The 13,370-nt window shown below is 34.1% G+C and overlaps 1 protein-coding gene across 1 annotated transcript in view; it reads left to right on the top strand.

The window, feature by feature from the left end:
- NBEA (neurobeachin) overlaps positions 1-13,370 on the top strand; it is a 707,336-nt gene that overhangs the window by 656,945 nt on the left and 37,021 nt on the right. The window contains exon 48 of the mRNA XM_019653151.1: positions 7,108-7,275. Within this exon, the coding sequence (XP_019508696.1) occupies positions 7,108-7,275 (168 nt within the window). The remainder of the gene's footprint in view (positions 1-7,107; positions 7,276-13,370) is intronic.

Below are 13,370 nucleotides of genomic sequence, written 5' to 3'. Positions count from 1 at the left end.
GCCTACACTGAAGTCAGTTCTTCACAAGACAACTTTCTGTACAACAAACAGGAGGCACTGTGTAGAGAAGGCTGGGGAGATGCATGAGCTCTTGGGGGCTGTGTGAATTGTCTGGGGTCAGAGGGGCTGGTGAGTGTCACTGTTTACAGCCCTCTCCACCTCCTTAAGGTGAGGGGGAGCTCTCTCTAGGTGCGCCAGCCTACCTAAAAGGACATTGTAGCGTGTTTCTGGACATATCCCCCAAGCCCATTTAGTCCCTGAACATAGGGAACAAACAGGATCAACAGGGCATCACTACATGTACTTGGCCTCCCCACCTGGGGCCACTCCATCTCAGTGCCCCTGACATGTTAGTCACCCACTTGGCTCCTACCAGCCTGCCAAAACCACCTGATACACAGCCTACCCTGAGGCTACTTCTACATAAGACCACTTTTTCAAGACTGGCAGAGATAGCTATCATGTCTAATTCATATAACAAACATAAAAAGTCAAACAAAATGAAAAGACAGAAGAATATCTCTCAAAAGAGGGAAAAAGAAAAATCCCCAGAAAAGAAACTCTATGGAAATGGAGATAAGTAATACACCTGGCAAAGAATTCAAAGAAGTTGTCCGATGCTCACCAAACTTGAGGATGGAATAGAGGAACTGAGGGAGAACTTCAACAGTTAGAAAGTATAATAAAAAACCATGCAGACCAGAAGAATACAATAACTGAAGTGAAAACTACATTGAAGGAATCAACAGTAGATTAGCTAATACAGAAGAATGGATCCACGACCTGGAAGACAAATTACTAGAAGTCAGCTAATCAGAGCACAAAAAGAAAAAATAATTTTGAGGGACTTCTGGGATAACATGAGGCATTCAAACATTTGCATTACAGGAATCCCAGAAGTAGAAGAAAGAGAGAAAGGAACAGAAACTTTATTTAAAGAAATAATGGCTGAAGGGGTGGCCAGTTAGCTCAGTTGGTTAGAGTGCAGTGCTCATAACACCAACGTTGCCGGTTTGATCCCTGCATGGGCCACAGAGCTGTGCCTTCCACAACTAGATTGCAGACAACTATTTGACTTGGAGCTGATAGGTCCTGGAAAACCACACTGTTTCTCAATAAAATTCTTTAAAAAAGAAATTTTAAAAGAATGGCTGAAGTTTTTCCAAACCTTGAAAAGGAAACAGGCCCAGGAAGCACAGAGAATTCCAAACAAGATGAACCCAAAGAGACTGACACCAAAACATATTGTAACTAAAATGGGAAAATTTAAACATAAAAAGACAATCTCGAAGGAAGCAAGAGCAAAACAATGATTCACATACATGAGGCTGTCAGCTGATTTCTCAGCACCATCTTTTACAGAAGGAATGGCAGGACATCTTTGAAGTGCTGAAGGAAGGGAACCACAACTTAGAACAATTCACCCAGCAAGGTTATCATTCAAAATTGAAGGAGAGAGAGAGAGTTTCCGAGACAAGCAAATACTAAAGGAGTTCATCACCAGTGAAACAGCTTTACAAGAAATGATAAAGCGTCTTCTTTAAGTAGAAAGGGAAAGACCACAGCCAGAGACAAAAAAATGTGAGAAAGGAAAAGATCTCACAAGTAAATCCAAATATTTAATAAATACAGCAGATCAGATATTTAAAAGCTACAATAGTAGTCAAAAGAAAACAGCAGCAAACTCAACTCAAACTACAATAAGTAGTTAGGAAATACAAAACACAAAAAGATCCAAAATATATCAGTAGCATAAAGCATGGAGGGGGGAGTAAAAACGTCCTTATAGAATATGTTCAAACTTAAATGTATCAGCTTAAAATAGACTGCTATAGCTATAGAATGGTGTACATAAAACCTCATGGTAACCACAAACCAAAACCTACAAAAGATGTAAAAAGAATAAAGGAAAATGAACCCAAACAAGAAAACCAGAAAACCACAAAGGAAGAGATCAAGAGAAGAAAGGAACAAAGGAGAACTATAAAAATTACCAAAAAACAATTAACAATATACCAATAAGTTCATACTTAATAATTATTTTAAATGTAAATATATTAAATGTTCCAATAAAAAGACATAGGGTGGCTAAGTGGATTAAAAAACATGACCCATCTAGGTACTGTTTACAAGAGACTCACTTCAAATAAAAAGACTCATAGAGACTAAAAGTGAAGGGATGGAAGAAGATATCTCATGCAAATAGAAATGAAAAGAAAGCTTGGGTAGCAATACTCATATTAGACAAAAAGACTTTAAGACAAACTTTAAAAAAAGACAAAGAAAGACATTACATAATTATAAAGGGGTCAATCCAAGAAGAGGATATAACAGTCCTAAATATCTATGCACCCAACATATAAAGAGCACCTGAATATATAAAGCAATTATTCATGAACATAAAGGGATAAATTCACACTAATACAATAATAGTAGGGGATTTTAATACCCCTGTTCACATCAATGGATAGATCATTTAGACAGAAAATTAATAAGGAAATAATGGCTTTAAAGGTCACATTATAACAGATTCACTTAATAGATATTTATAGAATATTTCATCCAACAACTGCAGAGTACGCATTTTTTTCAAGTGTACCTGGAACATTCTCCAGGATAGATCACATATTAGGCCACAAAACAAGTCTCAATAAATTCAAGAAGATTGAAATCATATAAAGCATCCTTTCTGGTGACAATTGCATGAAACTAGAAATCAACTACAGGTAAAAAAAAAAAACCTGGAAAAAACACAAATATGTGGAAACTAAACAATATGATACTAATCAACTGATGATTAAAGAGGAAATCAAACAAGAAATCAAAGGCTATCTTGAAACAAATAAAAATGAAAACACAACATGATAAAATTTATGGGATGCAGCAAAAGCAGTTCTAACAAGAAGTTCATAGCTATGCAGGCCCACCTCAAGAAACAAGAAAACAAACTAACTCTACAACTACAGGAACTAGAAAAAGAAGAACAAACAAAACCCAAAGTAAACAGAAGGAAGGAAATAGTTAACATCAGAGCAAAATAAATGAAATAGAAATTAAGAGCTAGTTTTTTTGCAATGATAAACAAAATTGACAAACCTTTAGCCAAACTCATTAAGAAAAAAAGAGGGAGAGTCCAAATAAATAAAATCATAAATGAAAGAGGAGAGGTTACCACTAACACCACAGAAATACAAAGAATCATTAAAGAATACCATGAACAGTCATATGCCAACAAAGTTGACAATCTAGAATAATTGAATAAATTTCTGGAAGAATATAACCTTCCAAGAGTGGACCAGGAAGAAATAAAAAATCTAAACAGACCAATACTAGCAATGAAATCAAAGCAATAAAAAAAAAAACTCAACAAATAAAAATCCAGGACCAGATGGCTTCACAGGTGAATTCTACCAAACATGCAAAGAAGAATTAACACATGTCCTTCTTAAACTATTTCAAAAATTGAAGAGAAAGGAGTGCTTTCAAACTCATTCTGTGAAGCCAGCATTATTCTGATATAAAAAAACAAAGACATTACAGAAAAAAGAAAATTACAGGCCAAAATCCTTGATGAACATAGATACAAAAATTCTCAACAAAATACTAGCAAACTGGATTCAACAATACATTAAAAGGATTATATACCATGACCAAATGGGATTCATCCCAGGGATGCAAAGATGGTTCACCATCTGTAAATCAATCAACATGATACATCACATTAACAAAATAAAAGATAAAAACCATATGATCATCTCAATAGATTCAGAAAAGGCATTAAACAAAATTCAACATTTTTTAATCATAAAATTTCTCAACAAAGTGGGTATAGAAAGAATATATCTCAAATAATAAAGGCCATATATGACAAACCCACAGCAAATATCATACTCAATAGTGAAACGCTTAAAACTTTTCTTCTAAGACTAGGAATCAGACAAGGATTCCTACTGTCACCACTTCTATTCAACATAGTATTGGAAGTCCTAGCCACAGCACTCAAACAAGAAAAAGAAATATAAAAACCATCCGAATCAGAAAGGAAGAAGTAAAACTTTCATTATTTGCTGATGACATGATACTATATATAGAAAACCCTAAAGACTCCAACAAAAAACTGTTAGAATTAATAAATGAATTCAGTTACATTGCAGGCTACAGAATCAATATATAGAAATCTGTTGTGTTTGTGTACACCGATAATCAATGGTCAGAAGGAGAAATTAAGAAAACAATCCCATTTACAATTGCATCAAAAAACATAAAATACCTAGGAATAAATTTAACCAAAGAGGTGAAGACTATATTCTGAAACTATGACACTCAAGAAAGAAATAGAAGATTAAAATAAATGGAAGCATATACCTTGCCCATGTAGTTAAAGGATTACTATTCTTAAAATGTCCTTACTTCCTACAGCAATGTACAGATTCAGTGCAATCTATATTAAAATACCAATGGCATGCTTTTCAGAACAGCTAATCCTAAAATGCATATGGAACCACAAAAGACACTGCATAACAACAACAACAAAAGAAAAATTGAGAAAGAGCAAAGTAGGAGGTATCATGCTCCCTGACATCAAACTATGCTGCAAAGCTACAATAATCAAAACAGTATACTGCTGGCATAGAAATCGGTATACAGATCAATGGAATAGAGTACAGCACCCAGAAATACTTGCTTACATGGTCATTCTACAACAAAGGAGGAAAGGATATACAATCAGATAAAGACAATCTCTTCAGTAAATGGTGTTGGGAAAACTGGACAAATACATGCAAAGACATGAAATCACACCACTTTCTTACACCATATATAAAAATAAACTCAAAATGACTTAAAGACTTAAATGTAAAACCTGAAACCATAAAACTCAGAAGAAAACATAGGCAGTAAACTCTCTGATATCAGTATTAGCAATATCTTTTTGGATATATCTCCTCAGGCAAGGACAACAAAAGAAAAAATAAGCAAATGGAACTACGTCAAACTAAAATGTTTTGCACAGCGAAACAAGAAGATAACCTACTAACTTGGAGAAGATATTCACAATGATACATCCAATAAGGGGTTACTATCCAAAATATACATGGAAGTCAGGCAACTTAACACCACAAAAAACAATCCAAGTTTTTAAAAACGGGCAGAGGATGTGAATAGACATTTCTCTAAAAAGGCCAATAGACATATGAAAAAATGCTCAATATCATTAATCATCAGAGAAATGCAAATTAATGTCACAATGAGATACTACCTCATACTTGTTAGGATGGATATCATCAATAAATCAACAAATAACAAGTGTTGGCAAGGATGTGGAGAAAAGGGAACCTTCGTGCACTGTTTTTGGGATTGCATATTGGTGCAGCCACTATGGAAAACAGTATGAAGATTCCTCAAAAAATTTAAAGTAGAACTACCATGTTACCCAGTAATTTCACTTTTGGGTATTTATCCAAAGAAACAAAGACAATTATTCAAAAAGATATATGCACCCTTATGTTCACTGCAGTGTGATTTACAACAGCCAAGATATGGAAGCAACGTAGATCTCCATCAATATATGAATGGATAAAGATGTAGTATTTAAATAGAATGGAATATTATTCAGCAATAAAAAGAATGACATTTTGCCATTTGCAGCAACATGGATGGAATTAGACAGTATGCTAAGTGAAATAAGTCAGACAGAGAAAGACAAATACCATATAATTTCACTTGTATGTGGAATCTAAAGAAAAAATAATAAAAATAAACAATACAAAACAAAAACAGACCCGTAAATGTAGAGAACAAGCTGATGGCTGCCAGAGGGGAGAGGGGTAGGGGAATTGGAATAACAAACTAAAATAAAAATTTTTTAAAAAGATAGGTAAATAATGCAGTAGACAGATGAGAAGTATATGAAAACTCTAGTGAATGGTTAATAGTGTTATGCATATAGCAGTAATGGTGATTGCGGTGGTGATGGAAAATACCAAAAATTTTGAAAGGAATAAATCAAGAAAGCGATTGAAGTTAATAAATCACTATTTAAATCTGAGCACAGGAAAAGTTGAAAAGTACCATACAGATATTTTATAGATTAAAGAAATGAAATGTAATTATCAGAGACCTAATTTAAGTAATTATTCATTAAGTGAATTTCAAACTGGTTTTAAGATCTTAGAAATCTAGGACATGCGTCCAGAGAATGACTTCATTCATGTATTTAGTTACAGCTGAAATTTAGAAAATTGTTTTATGTGGCTACGCATAGTTGAAATTTAAGAAGCTAGCTCTACAGCCTTTTGTTTATGTTCCTGAAATCAGTGTGCTCTTAAATCAATATGAAGTTGATAATAAATGATTGCAGTAAGTGAGAAGCACAGTGAGCCATGCAGTGATTGTCGCAGCTCATATCACGGGTATGAACCAAACTCCATGCCTACATGTCACAGCACCTCTGTGAAGCTTATAATGGCTTCTTAGGAAATGAAAAGGCCATCGTTTTTTCTGACTCTTAATGGCAGCTTAGCATGGTCATTGACTCTCAGTAATTTACGTTCATCTTCCACCAGCTAGCAAACATCTAAAATTGCCCAGTGATTCCAAAACTGTATAACAGCAGAGTTAATTTGTAGCAGAAGGAAGGCATTTCCTTTTGGTAGAGTTAGGGGTAAATTTAAAGAATATTAGGCAGGAAAGTAAGTCTATATCAAAGTTTCTAATAAACTTGTTTAGTTTAATGTTTAAAAATTAGGTGTGAAATTATAAAATGGCATTAAAACAGGCGTTTCAATTTATTTTTCTTTTAAACATGAATGTGTCTTTGTAAGACATCTATTTACTGTTAAAATCCATATCATATATGTAATGGAGCGAAGAGAGAGTTAAGCATTTAAGAAAGAGAAAATTTTCATTTAGGTCTGTGTTTTATTAGAGGTTGAATTTTGCCATTTCTTGGAGTAGAAGAGCTAATACTATAACATATAGGAATGTAAAGAGCACATTCTACTCATTTATGCAGACTATTTCAAAGTAAGAAAAAGACAGGGAGCTTTGCTAACTGTGTACAGACTCTCATTTTGTTTTTGGGGTTTTTTTTGTCTTGACTCATTTCAGGCCCTGGAAAGTGAATTTGTTTCTTGTCAACTCCATCAGTGGATTGACCTTATATTTGGCTACAAACAGAGAGGCCCAGAAGCAGTCCGTGCTCTGAACGTTTTTCACTACTTAACCTATGAAGGCTCTGTGAACCTGGAGAGCATCTCTGACCCTGTGCTAAGGGAGGTAGGTGTTCACTCTCATATTCTCCCATGAATTTCTGTCATCCCTCAAATACAAATTTGACTTTCCATCTCTTTCTATACAAATTTCCTTTCAATGTAAATTTTTACAAACTATAGATTTCAATTCTTGGCAAATGTGGAAAACAAATGTTATATGTCAAAACCAAGTAATGAGACCAGCATACGAGTATATTGTTCCTTCTGAATTGCAGACATATAATGCACTTCAGTATCCCTATTTTGTTTTACTTCAGCATCTTCATTAAAATGCTTAATACCTATGTGTTATTAATGAAACCTAGTTGAATATTTAAATATGAATAGTTCACATAAAAATAATCTGCCAGTGTGTGTTTCTTTTAATAAAAGCAAAATTACAAACTTCTAAACAGAATACTCAGAAAAATGCATCAATAAAATAGATGAGGTTATGGTGTTTTCTTCCCATATGTTCTCACCCTGAAATTTTATAGCTAACAGTTGGGAATTATATGTTATAGTATGTATATAAATATTTTTAGTGAAAATATTCAGATAAAATATTATTTAAATCACTTCCACATTGCACAAAATGATTTCAGATAGGTGAAAAGAGTGAACACGCAACAGCTGCTGCGTAAGTGTTGCTTCAAAGAATCCCCATTCCAGGCTTCCGGTCTATCAGATATCTGCCATCTGCTCTATGCAAAATAAGCAATCATTTCTACATTTCCAGTCAGTGTAATGCCTTTAAGAAAAAAAGATTATTTTTTTTTTAGAGGTGGGAAACTTGTAGATTTGGAAAACAAAGCTCTACAAGAAAAATTTGCATCCATAAAGTTATTTCTTTTGTACCTCTATAAAAATAAAATAACTTCATTTGTATGGCTTCAAGCATAGAAGAGGAAAGGCAGAGTCTCGTGATCATTGATGATTGGACCCTTAGGGCTACTATTCAGAAAACACATTGGCAGCTTGGTATTCAGTGCAATATTACACCATATTGTCTGCACAAGGAAATGGAATTATTGCCTAAAGCTTGGAGAAAGCGATAGAGAGTAAATGAATGAGAGAGAAGCCAGATATGAAATTAGTTGGAAAAATAATGGATTTTCTCTACAAACCATTACACTCACCTAATTTAGTATCCCCAGTTGTATACAAACTATAATCAGATTATTTTGAGTAGACAATTCTAAGCTTACTTATTCTGTTAACAATACACCTTTGTTTAACTGACACATGCCCAGTACTTTAAGCACCTTACAAACTATATTCTCCTTATAGATCCAATACCTTCACAGTCATAAAAAAAGAAAACTATTGGAATAACTTATTCTTTTATTCCAAAACCAACACCAAATTGTTTTTTGACTTTTAATATCCTAGACATTTTTGCTCTTGAATATTTTATTACACATTTTTGTCCGTTATAACATTCTGTTCTTATAAAGAAAGATAAAACTTAATCTTGGGCAAAATAAAGATATTTTAAGCATATTGCACATTTTAAGAAAGTGCAAGGTAGCATTAAAATTGACATAAAAATAGCACATTTTTATATTTAAATGAGAGCAAAAAAGAGATTAATGAGAGAATAAAAAGAAAATAGACTCAGAATTGAGCCTTTCTTTACATGGATATAGTGTTTATTATTTGAATCCTATAAAAATACCTGCTTCTACAAAATATCACACCATTGCTTTGGACAGTGGAAAAAATTAAGACATATACGTCTTAATTGTCAAACTGTAGGACTTCTTAATGAGACATTACATGAAAAGGTGTAATTTTAAAAATTGTTGTTGTTGGGCGGGTGTGGTTTAGCCACGGGGTTTGCTTATTGTCTGGACAATCTGGACAATCTGTTCTCTACTCCCCCTGATTGACCTCGTGATGCAGGCCAGGGTGCTTCAGTTCAGGGCTCTCCTTCCAACATCCTCCTTCTAAGCACATCACTGTGAATACGGAGGCTCCATTAGAGACACTCCGAGAACCATTCCATGATTACATGGGTCCTCCCTCCCATGCCTGCCGCCCAGACCACATAACTCTTATTTCTCAGAATACCAAGTGAGGAAGCACACTCCTACCTCCCTACCCCCAGCCAGCATAGACCCAAGCACACACCAGCGGAGACATCTGCCCTGACCCTGTGGACCTGTGTCAACTCAACAGATTATATCTGTGTCAACAGACTAAATGATCTTAAGGGGTATCGGTTCATTTTCCGTCTCCAACTCCCCACCCTTTTCTCCTCCTCCACGAACCTCCCATTCCCACAGCAAAAGCCCTGCACTGTTTGAGAACCTGCAACAGAGGAGGACCCAGCTGAATCCTGTGCGATATGGTATGTGGCCACAAGATGATTCTCGCTCTGCCTCAGTTGCTCTCTCTAAAGTGAGGAATGACACAGAACATACATTTGCCAACATAAAGGCACTTAGCATCTACTGTCAGAAGAAAGAACCGAGTAGAGAAGCAGAATGAAGTATCACCAAGTCATCATTTGCTGGTCGTCTGTGCCCCCTTACACATACACTCACCTGTGGGGAGGGCCCTGGGAGGCACCACACCTTTTTCCACATCAATGTGGAATTCCTGGAGGTCTGCACTGTGGTGCTGGGACTTGAGAAAGTTGCTACTCACCTATCTGGTCGAGCTTGGAAAAAGCAGCGTTTAAAATGTCAGCCCTTTATTGAACTGAATGATTCCCCTTTATTTGATAATATTTATCTCAGTATCTTTTAAAATACTAAGATCATGACATTGCACATAAATAAAACCAATAAAGCCAAAATTACAGTTATCTTATACTAAACTCCAACAGGCCTAAGGAAGATGATTTTTTTAAATGCTTAAATTAAACACTGATTCAAAAGAAAAATATTTAATATATGACTGTACCTTTTGTAAAAAAAAATCACACATTTTAAGCTTTGAAGTTAGTGCTAAAATTTGAGAAATGGCTTAAGGTTATTGATTCATTCTTCCTTGACAGGTGAAATCATGAAGCAGCACTAACCACAGCAATTATGGCATTAAAATGTCAAGAAATTAGAGGTCAGAATAACAGATAATTTTCTCCTCTATGTCAGAATTAAAAATTGACATTTTTTGACAGGCTAGGATCTCTGTTTGAGAAAAATATGACAGCTTAACTTATTTTATACTTGTAAAGCAGTAATTGATAATAAACTTTATCATGACAACCTCTGGGCAGAAACATGACAGAACAGTCCTGGTACAAAGCTCCTCTTCATATGTAAACATTAGATCTGTTGAATATTAGATATTATTTAAATTGTCTTAAGTCTTGGCTTACATCATAATCTTCTAGACATTTTTTTCACAGATGAACTCAACTGACTGAATAGTAATTTTAACCATGGTAATGAATATTCTTCTTATCCATTTTGCATATTAGTAAAAATTATATTTTTTCTTGCCAAATAATGACCGAGAAACTATCCTACAACCTGCTTAGTTAGTAATTATCTGGTTCCATGTTTTCTTGCTTCTCAAATGTGGTCCATAGACCAACAATATCAGCATCACCTGAGAATTTGTTAGAGCTTCAGACACTCAGGTCATCCCATCGTACTAAATCAGAACATGCATTTAAGGTGACTTGTTTGAGACATTGAAGCTTAAGAAGCACTGCTCTACTAAAGGTGTGTTAGAATGACCTGGAAAGCATTTTTTTCTACAAAAGTAGAGAGAATGGTAAATGAACCTCCTTATACCTATCACACAATTTTAAAAATGTTAACTCTTATTTCACCTATATTGCCACACTCACCCGTCAACTATTATTTTCAAATGCACATGCCATATCTATCTAATCCCATGTAATGCTCCAGCCTCTGTCCCATCACCCATCCCATGAGCACCTCAGAATAACCAGGGAGAAGGTTCAAGCAGATTTATTTTGAAAAAAAAATCTCTTCAGTCATTTCATATACATTCCCAGTTAAAAACCATTAATCTAACCTAAAACTCTTAAATGACTTCACCAAGGACACCCAGCCAGATTCAGGTGAGGTCTCCTAGTTCTCAAGTCAGGGTTTCTTTAGTCCTGTTATTTTCTAAGAATTTAAAAATAACAGAATATTGACTAATGCTTATTAGTTTTAGGGATGATATCCTTACTTCTAAAATGATTCTTAAAAATTTAAGGGATACCTAATGTGTATTCCATTTTATTAAATTATATTAATTTAAGTTGTGTATGCATTTGACTATGTTAAAACTTTCAAGTTGGTAAAATTTCCAGTAATTATAGGGGAAGTTTTAAGATTGCTTTAAGAAGTCTCTATCAACCATTTTGTTGATCACTTGTTCTATCACTTCCCAGAAAAATATGTTTTATCAGTCTTTGAAAGTTCCAAAGGCACTATGGGATTATAGTTAGTAGTTGGTTAGTAGAGATTACAAATTAAATGCCACAAAATGTTTTTTGCTGTACATACTCATATAAGTGAAAAATATTTCTAAAATTGTTTTTTAAAATGATCATATTTATGATCATAGATTTACAATTACTCAAGCCTCTGTGCCTCAGAGTATGATTATATGGTACAATGAAAAAATGATAGAAAGGTAGAAATCAGATAATTGGCTATATCACAACCCCATTGTTATTATTTGAGTGACATTAAGTGAGTCACTTTGCTTTCATATAGCTTTGTTTTCCCACATAAAAAAAAATGATAACAGAAATGATACCTAACTCATAGGCTACATTTATGGATCATATGAGAAAAGATATGTGAAAATACTTTGTAAACTATGAAGCGCTGTGCAAACATTGATTATTATTACCTAAAAGTATAATTGAATGAAGTACCTTGGAAGAATTTTGTTTTAATAATGTATTTCTTCATATCATCTGCAGTTGACACTGCCAAGATGAAAAATGATTTAAATGACTTCTGTTTGATCATGAGAAGTACACACATATAAGCCCACCATGAAAGGCTATTTTATTGTCAGACTTTTAGAACAGATGGGCCATTTATTTATTATACATATATACACATTTATCTATGCTGGAAATATTAAAACATTAAATACATTTTAATATTACCGATAGTCATAAATAAGTGGGGGTTTTAATCTAATATTTTGTTACTAGTGTTTCTTGGTTTTCCTAGACTATATTTTCTTCACTTATTTTTTTTTCGATCTGACAGAGAAAACATTCCTGTGGATCTGCTGTTATGAAAATATGCCCATAGATCACTTCAGTTTTTACTTTGTTTTTTTCCTGAAACATTCCTTACTACTAGAGAACTGATATGATAGGTCTTTCAGGAACCAACAAGACAGATGTGTCTTTAACCAAAACAGCTGCAATACTGGCTTCCCTAGGAAATGAATTCATAAAGTTTAAAAGGAAGAAAATTAATGACTTCTCGTGCTGATGATGTAAACAAAGGTGTTTATAGTGGCAACATTGATGGACTCTACAATCGTTGCTTATTCTTTCAATGAATCTATTATCCCTTGTTTTTTCCTTCCCCCATTTCAGACTTCTTTCTTTGATCTGACAAGGGATATCAACATCCCCCCTTCTGGATTACTTGAGTGGGTTGTAGCACCATGTTGTCCTCTTCCAAGCGCCATGATGCCCAACTGTCTACATAAGGAGGTGTTCATGTTTCTCCCCTTGGGCAGTTATTGTGAGATATGATTTAAACAAATGGTCAACAAAATATCTGATAAAGGTTTCTTAAAACCATCTTAATTTTCTCCCTATAATTACTAGGAGGGTTTTACTGACCTAAAAATGTTAATAAATTTAAAAGCCAAATTAAAATAGAAAACACCCTACATTTTAAATTATTGGAGTGGAAATACACTTTAGATATTCTTTAAATTGAAAGAACCATTTTGGGGTCAAGAATATTATGATCCCTAAAACTAATAATAGTATAGGTTCAAATGTATCTATTTGCACATCTTTTCTCATCCACAGCAATAAGGCTAAGATCTGAGGAATAAAGTTTCTGTGTAGAAATTAGTATCAAGGAAATTAATGACACACATTTAATTTTGACTAGTGAATAAATCTTTAACATAGGTTTACCTTTCTCCTTGTAATGACTGCAGCAC

The sequence above is a fragment of the Hipposideros armiger genome, unplaced genomic scaffold (genome assembly GCF_001890085.2).
Source record: "Hipposideros armiger isolate ML-2016 unplaced genomic scaffold, ASM189008v1 scaffold_198, whole genome shotgun sequence".
Taxonomy (NCBI): domain Eukaryota; kingdom Metazoa; phylum Chordata; class Mammalia; order Chiroptera; family Hipposideridae; genus Hipposideros; species Hipposideros armiger.
The sequence above is the reverse complement of the archived record's forward strand: the minus strand, read 5'-3'. Positions and strand labels throughout refer to the sequence as shown.